Source organism: Scyliorhinus torazame, chromosome 1 (genome assembly GCF_047496885.1).
Source record: "Scyliorhinus torazame isolate Kashiwa2021f chromosome 1, sScyTor2.1, whole genome shotgun sequence".
Taxonomy (NCBI): Eukaryota; Metazoa; Chordata; class Chondrichthyes; order Carcharhiniformes; family Scyliorhinidae; genus Scyliorhinus; species Scyliorhinus torazame.
In genome coordinates this window covers 275,579,241-275,595,833 of record NC_092707.1, presented here as the reverse complement: position 1 = coordinate 275,595,833, position 16,593 = coordinate 275,579,241, and the positions used below count along the sequence as shown (strand labels likewise).

At 45.8% G+C, this 16,593-nt stretch overlaps 1 protein-coding gene across 1 annotated transcript in view; it reads right to left on the bottom strand.

The window, feature by feature from the left end:
• slx4ip (SLX4 interacting protein) overlaps positions 1–16,593 on the bottom strand; it is a 211,274-nt gene that overhangs the window by 59,223 nt on the left and 135,458 nt on the right. The window contains 1 exon segment of the mRNA XM_072506403.1: positions 2,607–2,684. Coding sequence (XP_072362504.1) covers positions 2,607–2,684 — 78 coding nt within the window.

Below are 16,593 nucleotides of genomic sequence, written 5' to 3'. Positions count from 1 at the left end.
CCACTCTGGAGCCACAGAATCAGATAGGGAAATAAGGATGTACGAAAAAGGACAGGAAAGGACTAACTGGTCCACCAAGCTTGTCACATCACAACATACTCACCAGCCACCAATCCCACACTCGTCAGCCACCCTTTCCACTCCAGTTAAGGTTATGCAATCTCCAGGGAGATGCAAAGAAACCAGAGGCCAATTTAGGGGGAGGGCTGGGACGTTGGTTGGGAGATGCAATAAATTACTCTCCAAATTCCAATGGTTATCAAGCAAGCATCAGGACTGGGCTTTGTTAACTCATCTATCATCCATAAATCAAGATGCCTTCCACCTCAGTCCCCTTTTGAACACTTGCAACACTCATGCACACAGAACACCTATTTCTACCTCCGAAGCTAACTTTTATTGATTTCTCATAGGTGTCCCTTTCTTTTCTAAGTTAAATAACCTATCCATGAGGACAGAATCTAATCTCTCCATTAATTTATAGTCATTATTCATATTCCTCTCAAAGTCTATTACAAAATAATAAGGCACAGCTCCCCAAGTCTGTCCTGATAACTAAGGTCCTTAAATTAGCCACTGATCAAATGATCGTCTTCTTAACCTTTTCCAGGACTTTGATAAATGCGAAATCCATGAAAGATTCAAAATTGGATACAGTGCTCTAGATCAGTTTGATCAAGATCTTTTAAAGATACTTTTAATTTTTTTTCCAATTAAGGTGCAATTTAGTGTGGCCCATCCACCTACCCTGCAAATCTTTGGGTTGTGGGGGTGAGATCTTTTACAAGAATCCTAATAATTTTCCACAACATTCTCCCAGCACTAGCCAGTGACCTTAAAAGACTTGTGAACCACAACTCCCAGGTTCTTCTACCACTCAGCAGCTTTGATTGTGCAATCCTATATGGTGTGTACAAACTTGGAATTTCCCACCCCAAAATGGCTCATAATGCATTTAACCATACAGAAACAGATATATCGGCCGGGGGGGGGGGTGTGGGGGGGTGGGTGGTGCGGTGGTGGAGAGAACACACGCACACACATTCTTCTATTGTGTCTCCATCCACTCAAAGGTCATAACTTCTGCATGTTTCTTTTTTTTTCTTCATTTTAAATTTAGAGTACCCAATTCTTTTTTTTTCTTTTTTCCAATTATGGGGTAATTTAGAGTGGCCAATCTACCAAGTCTGCACATCTTTTGGCTGTGGGGATGAGACCCACGCATACATGGGGAGAATGTGCAAAATCCACACGATCAGTGACCCGGGGCCGGGAATGAACCCGGGTCTTCGACGCCGTAGGGCAGTAGTGTTAACCACTGCGCCACCGTGCCGCCCCTCTGCATGTTTCTTAATCATCCAAATTTCAGCAATTTTCTGATGCTAGCATCCAAATCAATAATAAAGATTGTGAACAGTGCTAAAACCAATTCCTGCAGGACTCTACTATGACCAGGCCTAATGGAAAACTGCGACTTTTATTAACTCCCTTATGCAGGTACAACCAACTCACTAACCAACCAGAGATCTCACAGCAAATCTCCCAACATACAATCTTACTTAGAAGCCTTTGTGCTGCATATTATCAAAGGCTTTTTTATACAATATGTTAACCAGGCTTTCATTATCTATCAACTTCGTAATCTCCTCAAAAATCCAAATTGGTAAGACTCCTTTTTGCAGCAACCACGCTTGCAATTTCCTAATAACCCCTTCTCTACATAAAGCATCTCCAATAATTCCTTCTAACAAATTGCCGACAACTTAAGTTAACAGACATGCAGTGTCCGAGTGCTGACTCATTGTCCTTTTTTAAATGTAGACATCAACAGGTCTCTTCCCTGTAGGTGGAAACAATCGTGGATTTTGGCGATTACTGCATATATGAGCCAGCACATATCAGCCAGTATAACGTAGTTCTGCTTGTTTTAAGTTTCCACAGTCACTTTTACACATACAATTTTAGCATCATCTGTATATATTGCAGCATTATTAACTTGGCGTCATCTTCAGTACCAAAGAGTGATACAAAGTAGTCACTTAAAACTTCAGCCATATGTTGGGATTCCACCCAAATCTGTCTTGCAGGGCTCCTCAATGGTTTTATGCAATCATTAATGGCAGATTTCCAATTTATAATATGGATTTGTGGTGTTGGGTGACTCTGAGGCAGTTCCTAGCCCAGTCTGAATGTGATTTCCTGTTTCCAATGGAACCACTTTAGGATGTCTGTCAGTGATGTGACCACAGTGTTGGCACATCATTGGTTATCCTCTCTTGTCATATTCTCCACTCTTGGACTACTTATTTTTCCTTCTACAACACAGTGCAGAAAAGAAAATCCAACCAAATGCACTTTAAGAATGAAGAATAGAGTAAATATGTTCAGTAGAACACTATTCAGCCCCTCAAGCCTGTCCCGCCATTCAATGAGGTCATAGCTTATCTATGACCTAACTCCATACTCCATATACCTGCCTTATTCATTTTAAATATACTTAGCATTTTCAATTTATTCAGTAGCTTATGGGCATGTAAAATTCAAGTAATAAATATTTTCCTATTAAAATGTGATTAACTTTTTATCATTCCTAAATATGTACATACCACAATTCTGCTGTTGTGTGACACATCTCAAGTTTGTATGTCTCTTCATAAAATAAGTGGCAAGACGAAAATTTTGCCCTGCAAAATAAATGTGAAAATTAATGCACTGCAGAAAACAAAATTTGAACGCATCTCATATAACCAACTGCTGCCATGATATGCCCTTCAGACCTACTTCATTTGTTTACAATGTTCCTAGATTATCATGTGGCTGGATCATATGTCCTTTTCTACTACATAAAGGTGTTGCTCTGCTTCTTCTAATTGGCTATAATGCAGTACAAACTGGAGAACTGGGCATCGGTTGTCTTTGATTGGCTAAGGCTGTCGGGGTTGCCGAGCCTCCTGTGAATGAGGTGCAGCCTTTCAGAGACTGTATCCTGGCATGATGAGCATAAATACGGCTATTGAAATTGTTCCTCTTCTCTGGATTAATCTAAAGGGAAATTACACAATGAAAAATCTCAATTTATGCTATTCAATTTCACCAATGTACTGTATAAATATTACGGGCCTGAAATTCCTTGACACATGTTCTGCCAGAATTGTGGTACAGCAGCATTTCTGGTTGCACTCTGCCGCAGCATTAATCCTGCCTTAAATCACAGAAAAGACTAATAGAATGGTTACAGCACAGAAGGAGATCATTCAGTCAGGTCGGTGCTCACTATGAAGGAACAATTCACCTACTGCCGCTCCCCTACCTCCCTGTAGCCCTGCACATTCTTCCTTTTCAAATAATAATCCAATTCCCTCTTGAAAGCCTATATTGAACCTGCCTCGACCACACTCTCAGGCACAACATTCCAGATTTACTTGCTGCGCAAATTTTGTTTTCTGATGTCACTATAGCTTCTTTTGCCAATTACCATATATCTGTGTCCTCTGGTTCTCAATCCTTCCACCAATGGGAACAGCTTCCCCCTATCTAGTTTGTCCAAACCCCTCACAATTTTGAATACCTCTATCAGATCGCCTCTCAACCTTCTGCTCGCCAAGGAAAACAGTCCCAACTTCTCCAATCTATCTCTAGAATCATTTGAGTGAATCTTTTCACACTGTCTCTAAAGCCTTCGCATCTTTCCTGAAGTGTGGTGCTCAGAACTGGATGCAATAGTCCAGTTGTGGCCAAACCAGTGTTTTGTACGAGTTTAACACTCTATGCCACTAATGATAAAACCTAGTATGTATTATTAACCTCTCTCTCAACTTGTTCTGCTACCTTGATTCATGCATGTACACACCCAGGTCCCTATGCTCCTGCACCCCCTTTTGAATTGTACCCTGTTTTTATATTGTCTCTCCAAGTTTTTTCTATCAGAATGAATCTCTACATTAAATTTCATTTGCTCACCCATTTCATAGATCTGTCTTTATAAGTTCTAACACTATCCTTCACACAGTAGACAACACATCCAAGTTTTGTGACATCCACAAATTTTGAAATTCTGCCCTGTACACCAAGGTCATTATTCTAGATCAGTAAGAGCAGGGTTCCGAACACCAACCCTGGGGAAGTCCATGAGAAGCTGTCTCAATTTCCTGTCACTCAGCCAATTTCGTTTTGCTGTTGCTACTGTCCCTTTTATTCCATGACTCAAACTTTGCTCACAAGTTTGTTGTGCTGTACTGTATCAAATCTCCTTTAGAAGTCCATGTACATAACATCACATCAACAGCATTATCCTCATCAATCCTCTCTGTTACCTCATCAAAATACTCAAGCAAGTTGGTTAAGCAGGATTTTCCCTTAACAAATATGTTCTAGCTTTCCTTAATTAACCCACATTTGTCCAAGTGAACATTAATTTTGTCCTGGGTTATCATTTCTAGATGCTTCCCTACCACCATGGTTAAATCCTGGGGTGGGTTGAATTAAAAAAGGGAGCAGGTCCCCATGCCAGCCCCTGCATATTCACCCATCAAGAATATCAGATTGGGGGCTGCATGGTGGCGCAGTGGTAGCACTGCAGCCTCACGGCTCCGAGGTCCCAGGTTCAATCCCGGCTCTGGGTCACTGTCCGTGTGGAGTTTGCACATTCTCCCCGTGTTTGCGTGGGTTTCGCCCCCACAACCCAAAGATGTGCAGATGTGCAAAGATGTGGATTGAACACGCTAAATTGCCCCTTAATTGGAAAAAATGAATTGGGTACTCTAAATTTATATTAAAAAAAAGGAATATCAGATTGGCATTATGTTGCTCCAATGGAAAGGTTAGTTAAATCGTAGATAGTTAAATGAATGCTGTTTTCTCTCTTTGCTATTTTTGAATGGACATTGTGCTGTTTCGGAAAACCAGGATCAGATTCCCATTTCTATGATGCCTGCAACATTCAGAGAAAGTTTTAGCTGGTTGCAAATGGAAATAGCGGGTTTTCTGGTGGGGATGTTATTTCCCAAGCTCACTTTATTTCAATTGTACTCAATTCCTGATAGTGCCTCCTCATTCCTGCAAGCACTAGCTCGTCCTCCCAGGCCCAGGAATTGTGGGGTCCATAATCAGAGGTAGTCTTCTCTGGCAATGACAACGGAATTGTACAGGGTGTAGAATACTCCAGTATTATTGCCATTGTTGTTGCACTTGGTGCAAATTGAAGACATACGTGGAAAATATTATTTTTCTCCCATACAAAGTGCAATAGTATAGTCTATTTAAAAGGGTACATATCCTGCAGTCTATCCAAAGAGTAACTAGTCTCAGCTGTGACAGACAACCAGGGGTGTAGAAGCCAAAATTCTAATACAGGTTGTCATGCTAACCTATTGCATAAAATACTGCACTAACTCATTTTGTGAATAGAATTTTGAATAGCTGCATTTAATGTGCTGAACCCTTAACACCTTTGGTGTGTGTGCAAATGATTAGGTGCACAGAGTGACAAAAGATGAGGTGAAGTCATTATTCAAAGGCAGTTCCTTGGGAAAAATGTAAAATTTCTCAATTTGAAAAAATGTGCATCATTTTAAAACTCTACATATATTTTAACTAGATTACATATACCTTAAATTTGTACATCATTGGTGCATACAAATAATAATCTTTATTAGTGTCACAAGTAGGTTTACATTAACACTGCAATGAAGATACTGTGAAAATCCCCTAGTCGCCTGTTCCGGTACACTGAGGAAGAATTCAGAATGTCCAATTCACCTAACAAACACGCCTTTCGGGATTTGTGGGAGAAAAACGGAGCGCCTGGAGGAAACCCACGCAGACACGGGGAAAACGTGCAGACTCCGCACAGACAGTGACCCAGCCGGGAATCGAACCCGGGTCCTTGGCGCTGTGAAGCAACAGTGCTAACACAATGCAAAACAGGAGAAGTAGGCCATTCAGCTCCAAGCTTGCTTCGCCATTCAATAAGATCATGGCATATCTGTTTGTGTTTTGAATTCCACATTCCCATTTACTCTGATTCCATTGCCTAAGAATCCATCTACTTGCATCTTAAAATTATTCAATGACCCCCACCTCCACTGCCGTGGGCAGAGTTCCAAAGTTGCACAAACCACAGAGAAAAAAATTCTCCTAATCTCTGACGTAGAAGGGCGACCCATAATTTTAAAATAGTGTCCGCTAGTTCTGGACTTACCCACAAGAGGAAACATCCTTTCCACTTCTACTTTGTCGAGATCATTCAGGATCTTATATACGTCAATCAAATCACCCCTCACTCTTGTAATCTCCAGTGGAAACAAATCCCAGCCTTTCCTCATAAGACAGCCCACTTGTTCCAGATATCAATCTAGTAAACCTCCTCTGAACCATCTCCCATCCATTTACATCCTTCCATAAATAAGGAGACCAAAACTGCTCTCAGTATTCAAGATGTGGTCTCACCAATGCTGTGTATAACTGAAGTATAACATCTTTAATAAAGCATAGCATTCAATTAGCCTTCTCAATTACTTGCAGTACCTGCCTACTAACATTTTGTGACTCATGGACTAGAACACCTAGATCACTTTGCATCTCGGAAATCTGCAATTGTTCTGTTTAAGTAATACTCTGCGTTTTTATTCTTCCTGCCAAAGTGAACCAACTGCACACTTTCCCACATTATACTCCATCTGCCAGACTTTTTTGCACACTCACTAAACCTATCTATATCCAATTGCCCCTGTCTTATGTCATCTTCACAACATATTTTCCTACCTATCTTTGTGTCATCTGAAAATTTACCTCTGCCTTCACTCCCCTCAGCTAAGTAATTGATATGAATTGTAAAAAGTTGAGGCACCAGCTCAGACCCCTGTGGGATTCCACTCTTCACATCCTGCCAATCAGAAAAAGACCCATTTATGCATACTCTCTGTTTTCTGCCAGTCCAGCCAATCTTCTATCCATGCTAATATGTTACCCACTACACCATGAGATTTATTTTACGCAATAACCTTTGATATGGCACCTGATCAAATGCCTTCCGGAAATCCAAGTACAATATATGTCTACAGATTTCCCTTTATCCACAATGCACGTTACTCCATCAAAGAAGTCCAATAAATTGATTCCCTTTCACAAAGTCATGCTGATTCTTCCTGATTACCATGAGTTTTTCTAAGTGGCCAACTATAACCTCCCTAACGATTGATTCTGAACACCTTTCCCACGACAGATGTCAAATTCACTAGTTTCCTGTTTTCGGCATCCCTCCCTTCTTGAAAGGGAGGGAGATGTCATATTTGGATCCTTTCCAGAATCTAGAGCATTTTGGAAAACGAACACCAACCCATCTACTACTTCATTAGCCACCTCTTGTAAGACCCTAGGATGAACTCCGTCAGCACCCGGAGACTTTTAGTCCACAGCTCCATCAGTTTGCTCAGTAAGGCATCCCTAGTGATTGCAAATTCATCAAGTTCTTCTCTCCCTTCCACCTCCAGATTTGCAGATATTATTGGAATGATTTCTGTATCCAAAATATGTGTTCATTTCATGCACAATTTCCTTTTTATCTACTATTTACTCCCCATTGTCACTCTCTAGAGGACCAACACTCAAGTTACCTACTCTCTTCATTTTTAAATACCTGAAGAAACTCTTATATCTGTTTTACATTTCTAGTTAGCTTCACCTCATGATCTAATTTCTTTCTCCTGATGAACCTTTTAGTCATTCCCTGCCGTTCTTTATATTCTGACCAATCATCAGACCTGCCACTCATCTTTGCACAATTTCTACACTTTGTCCTTAAGTTTGATACTGAAGGTGGCATAGTGGTTAGCACTGCTGTCTCACAATGCCAGGGACCTGGGTTCAATTCTAGCCTTGGGCGACTGCGTGGAGTTTGCACTTTCTCCCGTGTCTGTGTGGGTTTCCTCCAGGTGCTCTGGTTTCCTCCCAGTCCAAAGATGTGCAGGTTAGGTAGGTTACGGAGTTATGGGAGAAGGGAAGGGGGCCTGGGTAGGGTGATCTTTAGGAAGGTTGGTGCAGATTCGATGGGCCAAATGGCCTTCTTCTGAACTGTAAAAATTCTATGATCTATCCTCTAGCCTCATATGTCAATTCACTTCAGCTAGCTCAGCTTTCATGTCCACAAAGTTGTCTTAGACGCACTCTTCTCCCTTACAAACTGGAACTAAAATTCAATCATATTGTGATCACTGCTACCTACGGTGCCTTTATTCTGAGATCATTATTTAATCCTGTCACATTATCAACTCTAACATAACCTCGTCCTAGTTGGTTTCAGAATGTGCTGCTGTAAGAAACTATCTCAAAAACATTCTATGAACCCCTCATTCAGGCTACTACTGACAATCCGATTTCTTCACTTTATATGTAGATTAAAATCATCCATGAGTATTGCCGCCCCTTTATCACAAGCCCCCAATATTTATTTTTGTATACTTTGTCCTACATTGTGGTTACAGCTAGGGGGTCTTTAGTCCACTCTCACTAACACCCTTTCCTCACGATTATTCCTCATCACTGCTTAAACCAATTCTATATCCTTATCTCCTGAAACAATGTTATCTCTAACTTTGCACCAATGCCACACTTAATTAACAGTGCAACTCTTCCACTTTTACCTTGCTTCCTCTTCTTCCTGAATACCATATACTCCATAATATTCAGGACCCAATTCCTTGCAATCCTATCTTGGTAAATCTAGCCTCGGCTGTTAGTGTATTTTCAGGTTTTTTCTTTCTGTCCCTGACATTCTCCCACCCTCATTTCCAATGTTACTATTTTATTCCCCTACCTTGATTCTACCCCATGATTTGTTTTATCTACCCATGTTGATCCCTTACCCCCCCCCCCCTTGTTTAGTTTAAAGCCCTCTCTGCTTTTCTAGTTATGGGGTTTGCTAGAACATTAACATTGGTCTCACCACAGTCCAGATGTAGACAGTCCCAACAGTATGGCCCCCACTTTGTTCATTACTGATGCCAGTGACCTACGAACCGTAACCCACTTTACCCACGCAAGTCTTCGAGCCACCCATTAATTTCCCGTATTTGCCAATTTGCATGAAGCTCACGAGGTGCTATTTCTTAATGTGGTACCTAGCGCTTCTTTCCTTGTCCTGCCTATGTCATTGGTACTTACATGTACCACAAAAAAATGGATCTTCCTCCTCCCACTGTAAGTTCCACTCCAGCCGAATATTCCGAACCATGGCACTGGCAGGCAACACAGCGGTCTGGACTCTCGCCTTTTGCTGCAAACAATAGTGTCAATCGCCCTCACTAAACTGGCCCCTATTACTACTACCTTCCGGTTTGCTCTTCCCGCTTGAATGGCCTCCTATACCATGGTGCCATGGCCTGCTCATCCATCTTGCAGACCTTACTTTCGTCCAAACATGGTGTGAGCACCTCAAACCTGTTGCAAAGTTTGAGACTCCTCCGCTACTGTCTGCGCACCTACCTTCTATCCAAAACAAAACAGACTACGCTAGTGATTCGAAACAAACCTGTTGGACTTTAACTTGGTGTTGTAAGACTTCTTACTGTGCTCACCCCAGTCCAATGCAGGCATCTCCACATTATTACTGTCCTTAAAACCAACCTTTCAGACAAAGTTTTTAGTCACATCCCATCATCTCTTTTATCATTTAAAAAATATATATATTTTATCACAAACATGTATCAAAACAGGTTACAGCTAATAAGCAGGAAACATACTTCCCAGCAATCAACTATGGAGATTCTTCTCCCCTTTTCACCCCTTCTTCACCCCCCTCCCCCGCCCCCCCCCCCCCCCCTGCGACGAACAGCTCCTCAAGCAAGGTCACAAACATCTCCCACCTTTTCTCAAACCCCCCTGCAGAGCTCCTTAACTCATACTTTATCTTCCCCAACCGCAGGAAGTTGTACAGGTCACCCAACCAAGCTGCTATCCCCCAGTGGCGATGCCGACCGCTTCTCCAGTAAAATTCGCCATCGTGCAATCAGAGAGGCGAAGGCCACAACATCGGCCTTCCTCCTCTCCATGAGCTCCAGCTTCTCTGAAACGCCAAATATCACCACCAAAGGTTCCGGGTCTACGTCCTCCTCCACTATCCTGGCTACAACCGCGAACACCCCAGCCCAGAACCTTCCCAATTTTTCACAACCCCAAAACATGTGCATGTGATTCACTGGCCCCCACCCACACCTCCCACACTCATCTGCCAACCCCTGAAAGAACCCACTCATTTGCACCCTGTGCACCATCTTAAACTGTATCAGGCTCAGCCTTGCACAAGAGGTCCCGTTTACACTATGCAGTGCCTCACTCCATACTCACCAATTGATCTCCTCTCCCAACTCCGCTTCCCATTTCTCCTTGACCTTCACCACCCGCTTGCCTCCCTGCTCCCCCAGCCACTTGTATATATCCCCAATTCTTCCCTCAACTTCCACATCAGGAAGCAGCAGTTGCTCCAGCAGGGTGTATCCCGGCAACCTAGGGAACCCCCTCCAGACCTTACGCACAAAGTCCCTAACCTGCAGATACCTGAACTCACTCCCCCATTGCAGCTCTACCCTCTCCATTAGCTCCTCCAGACTGGCGTACCCTTCCTCACACTCGCCCTTGATGCCACATACAGCAACCGCACCATTACCACAAATCTCGGCCCAAATCCAAAACCTCGAACAAGTACCGCCACTCCACCCGCTCAAAAACTTTCTCTGCATCCTTGGACACCACCACCTCCGGTACCAGAGCCCCCAACGGATTCACCACCACATTCAACAGCCGTCTTATATTACTTGCGAGCTCCCTGCCCTTCGCAAAGCCTGTTTGATCTTCTGCAACCACTCCCGGACACAATCCTCCATCCTCCCCTCCAACAACTTAGCCAATGCTTTCGCATCCGTTTTCAATAGTGATATGGGCCTTTAGGACCCACAGTCCACCTGATCCTTCCCCTTTTTCGGGATTAGTGTGATTACTGCCTGCATCATCATCCCTGGTATCTTCCCCTTTTCTTGTACTTCGTTAAACGCCCCACAACAGATATGGTGCCAGGTCCATCATATATTCCATACAAAATTCCGCCAGGTATCCATCCGGCCCATGGGGCTTCCCTGACTTCTTACACCTAATACTATCTAGCACCTCCCTCAGCCCCAGGGGCTCCTCCAACGCCTGCCTCTTTGCTTCCCCCACCTGGAGAAATTTAAGCTTGTCCAGAAACCACCCCATGTCCCCCTCCTGTCCCCCCTGGTCCGCCCCGTAAAGTCCCTGGCAGTACTCCCTCAACACCTCGTTTATCTTTCCTGGCTCTGACACCACATCCCCAGCCCATTTCTTCAATATTTCCCTGGAAGCGGCCTGCCTCTGCAGCTGGTGCGCCAGCATGCGGCTCGCCTTCTCCCCACACTCATATCGCACCACTCTTGCCCTACGCAGTTGCCCCCCCCCCCCGCCGCCACCCCCCCCCCCCCCCCCCCCGCCCCAAGGCGACGGGCCTGGACGGGATCCCTGGTCGTGCACTCAGAGCCTGCACGGACTAGCTGGCAGAGGTATTCGCGGACATCTTTAACTTGTCCCTACTCCACTCCGAGGTCCCCACCTGCTTCAAGAAGACCACCATTATACCGGTGCCAAAGAAGAACCAGGCAACGTGCCTCAATGACTACCGTCCGGTGGCCCTGACTTCAGTCGTAATGAAGTGCTTCAAGAGGTTGATCGTGAAGCGCAACACCTCCATACTCCCAGAACACCTTGATCCACTGCAATTTGCATACCGTCGCAACCGGTCCACAGCTGACGCCATTTCGCTGGCCCTACACCCATCCCTAGAGCATCTCGACAACAAGGACTCCTACATCAGGCTCCTATTTATTGACTACAGCTCCGCCTTCGACTCCATAATCCCAGCCAAGCTCATATCAAAGCTCCAAAACCTAGAACTTGGCTCCTCACTCTGCAACTGGATCCTCGATTTGCTGACCAACAGACCACAATCAGTAAGAATAAATAACAACTCCTCCTCCACAATAGTCCTCAATACCGGGGTCCCACAAGGCTGCGTACTTAGCCCCCTACTCTACTCCCTGTACACACACAACTGCGTGGCAAAATTTGGTTCCAACTCCATCTCCAAGTTTGCTGACGATACGATTATAGTGAGCCGGATCTCGAATAATGACGACTCAGAATACAGGAGGGAGATAGAGAACCTAGTGGAGTGGTGTAGCGACAACAATCTCTCCCTCAATGCCAGCAAAACTAAAGAGCTGGTCATTGACTTCAGGAAGCAAAATACTGTACACACCCCTGTCAGCATCAACGGGGCCGAGGTGGAGATGGTTAGCAGTTTCAAATTCCTAGGGGTGCACATCTCCAAAAATCATCTCCTGGTCCACCCACGTTGACGCTGCCGCCAAGAAATAACAGCACCTCTACTTCCTCAGGAAACTAAGGAAATTTGGCATGTCCACATTAACCCGTACCAACTTTTACAGATGCACCATAGAAAGCATCCTATCTGGCAGCATCACAGCCTGGTATGGCAACTGCTTGGCCCAGGACCGCAAGAAACTTCCGAGAGTCGTGAACACCGCCCAGTCCATCACACGAACCTGCCTCCCATCCATTGACTCCATTTACACCTCCCGCTGCCTGTGGAAAGCGGGCAGCATAATCAAAGACCCCTCCCCACCCGGCTTATGCACTCTTCCAACTTCTTCCATCGGGCAGGAGATACAGGAGTCTGAGAACACGCATGAACAGACTCAAAAACAGCTTCTTCCCCGTTGTTACCACTCCTAAATGACCCTCTTATGGACTGAACTCATTAACACTACACCCCTGTATGCTTCATCCGATGCCGGTGCTTATGTAGTTACATGGTATACCTTGTGTTGCCCTATCATGTATTTTCTTTTATTCCCTTTCCTTCCCATGTACTTAATGATCTGTTGAGGTGCTCGCAGAAAAATACTTTTCACTGTACCTCGGTACACGTGACAATAAACAAATCCAATCCAATCCAATCCAACCCCCCCCCCCCCCCCCCCCCCGTTGTCAACCTGTCAAACTGCCCCTGCAACTTTTTCCTCCTCGCCAATCTCTCCGTGGTGGGAATCCTCGAATATTCCCTGTCCACCTCCACTATCTCGCTCACTAGACAGTCATGTTCCTCCCTCCTTTCCCTATTTGCACGTGCCTTAAACAAAATAATTTCCCTCCGGACCACTGCGTTCAGTGCTTACCAGAAAATGGCCGGCAACACCTCAACATTCTGATTCGACTCCACATACTCATTAATCGCCACCCGCACCTTATAACAAAAACCTCCATCCACCAACAACCCCGAGTCAAACCTCCATCCCGGCCTCTGCTCTCTTCCCGATCTAAACCGAATCTCCAGCCAGTGGGGCGCATGGTCCGAGATAACTATCCCCGCATACTCTGCCCCCTCCACCCCAACCAAAATCCCCCGACTCACTACAAAGTAATCAATCCTCAAATACACCTTATAGGCGTATGAAAATAAGGAATACTCCCTTCACCCTGGGTTCTGAAAGTGCCATGGATCCACCATACCTATCCTCTCCATAAACCCCCCCAGCTCCCTTGCCATTCGTATCCTACACATCGACCTGGGCTCAACCTATCTACCCTTGGCTCTAGGACAATGTTAAAATCGCCTCCCATGATCAACTGGTCCGTGGCCAAATCTGGGGTCGCTGCCAGTAACCCCCTCATAAAATCGACATCATCCTAATTTGGGACATACACATTTACCAACACCACCGATGCCCCTTCCAAACCCCCACTCACAATCACATATCTCCCACCTGGACCCCTCACCTCATTCACACTCACAAATCCCATTTTGCTGCTTGTTAAAACCGCCACTCCCCTCGTTTTTGAATCAAATCCCGAGTGGAAAACCTGCCCAACCTACCCCTTCCTTAACCTAACCTAGTCCTTCACATGGAGGTGCATCTCCTGCAGAAAGACCATCCCGCTTTCAAGCTCCTGAGGTTCGCGAACACCCGTGACCTTTTAACCGGCCCATTCAATCCCTAAACGTTCCACGTTACCAGCCTTACCGGAGGCTTGCGCCTCCAATCCCCTCTACCGTCCGTCACCTTCCCCACTTAACACCCACCCCCTTAATTCCACCGTATACCTAGCCCATCCCAGATGGCCCCTTCTCTGCCCCTGACCATGTCATCTCTCACCACCTGTCATGTCACAACAACCTCCACGCCCCCTCCTACCCCCGGCCACCCCTCTCGGCCTTCTCCCCCACCATCTCATCTCCGTTCACCAGCATTACCTGCTAGGGCGGCAGCCCCTGCCCAAAGGCACCTCCCTCTGACCTCCCCAACACCCCACCCCTCAGCTTAAGGAGGAAGGCTCCCTGCTGACCTTACCCTCCTCCACCCAAACAAGGACTTCTCCTGAACTCCAGGCAGCCTTCTCCAAAAGCAAACAAACAAATGTTAAGCACAAATAGTCCGATAAAACAGGAGAGGGGATGGGAATATCCATCCCCACATTATCTTTTCACCCTTACAATCCCAACAGTAAACAGCAAGCCTCCACCCTCCAAAAAAAGACAAAAATCCCCCAATCCCTACCCCCACTTCAAACACGCTCCCAACCATTACAAAGTGCCAGCACCCTGGTTCCCAAGCATCATCCGCTCAGTTCTCCCCCAGTTTATGCTCCTTAATGAAGTCTTCAGCCGCTTCTGGGGTCTCAGAATAATACTCGCGGCTTCCGAACATCACCTATAATTTCGCCGGGTACAGCACCCCAAACCTGATCTGCCGCGGTACAGCACTGCCTTGGCCTTGTTAAAGCCTGCCAGCCGCTTCGCCAACTTGGCTCGATGTCCTGATAAATTCGGACCTTATTCCCCTCCCAGTTGCAAGTACGCTTCTCCCTGGCCCAATCTTCTCTTTCTCCACAAACTTGTGGAGTCTCATGATTACCGCCCCCAGCGGCTCCCCAGATCTAGGCTTCTGCTTCAGGGATCTATGCACTTGGTCCAATTCAGGGGCTTTATCCAGTACCCTTTCCGCCACCAGACCCACTAGCATCTTCGAGACGTACCTCGTGGCACTCATACCTTCCACTCTTTCAGGCAGGCCTACTATTCACAGGTTCTGTCTTCTCGGGGTGTTCTCCTGCTCCCCTACCTTTGCCCTCAACATTGTACAGAGATCCCCGAGGAGCCCCACCTCCACTTCCGGAGCAACCACACGATTGCTGTGGTCCAAAATCACTCCTTTGATCTCCCGAATCTGCGACCCCTACACTTCCAAACATTTCTTCACCCGTTCCAATGAACTCTTTAGGGGTGCCACAGCTCCTTCGATGGCCTTCGAGCCATCCTCCTGCATTTCCTTCCTCTGCTGCCGGAATTCCTCCTTAATAAAACCTATCAACTGCTCCAGCTGGGGCCTTCCAGCTTGCATCAGCTCTTCCCCCGCAGACATGCTTGCATTGGCTGCTGCTGCACCACAGGCCTCTTCCAACTCTTTAGCCTGATTTCTCACTGTCTTTTGACGGGTTTGGTAACCAGCAAACATACCACTCCCAGGGGAAACTACTCCTCCAACCTTCACCTACTCCTATTCATCAAAATTCCACCCAGTGTCGGGTAAAAAGAGCCTTCAAGCAGGAGCTGTCCTGTGTGTGACCACTCACACCATGGCCACCACCGGAAGTTGTAATTTTATTGTCTGATTACACTTTCATTGGATGTTTTTCTATATTAAAAGTATCATATAAATACAAGTTGTTTTGTACCAGTTAACCACCTATGGCATTGCACATGGGGTGTCAAAAGACAAAGTATAATCTTCAAGGGAACGAGTTCGAGGGCGTGAGTGGGATGCGGCAGGGGTAAGAGTTGTAGGGGTAATTTGATGAGAATCAATGGAATTGAGTTCCAATTTTAACGTCAGATATTTTGCCTTAACTTTGATTTTACATGTTCTTTATGGTCAAATTACAAAATCTACAGCAACTGAGGAGGTAGAGAAGGAGCTTTGGTCAGAGCACTGGAGTCTCTATGCAGTATAAGCCAAAGAGCTCTGGGAAGCAGAAACAATGGGCGCAATTCTCCCAAAAAATTTCTAAGTGTGCTAGCAAGCGGGAATTGTCAGAGTTTCCCGGCTCCTGACCCAGCGAGGACGCAACACTATTCAAATCGGTCCACTTAATGAGGCCTCACGGGCTTCTCGGCCCAAATGCCACTCGTCAGGTGATTCGCCGGGACCGCACTCGCCAGCACCCCCCCCGCTAACAAGGTCGAGCAGCACTTAGGCTGCATTTGCTCGGGCAGCCCCAGCCAGCTCACAACAATGGTGTCGAGGAGACCAGCCCCAAGATTCGGGGATGCTGACCTGGGAGGCTCCTGGGCGCGGTGGAGGCCAGGAGGGATGCCCTGTTCCTCCGAGCATCCTGGAGGATGTGCCACATGGCAGCCAATGCTGCCTGGGACGAGGTGGCGGCAGCTGTCAGCTTGGGCAGTGTGTCCAGGAGGACTGACCTCCAGTGTCGGAAGAAGGTCAACAATCTACA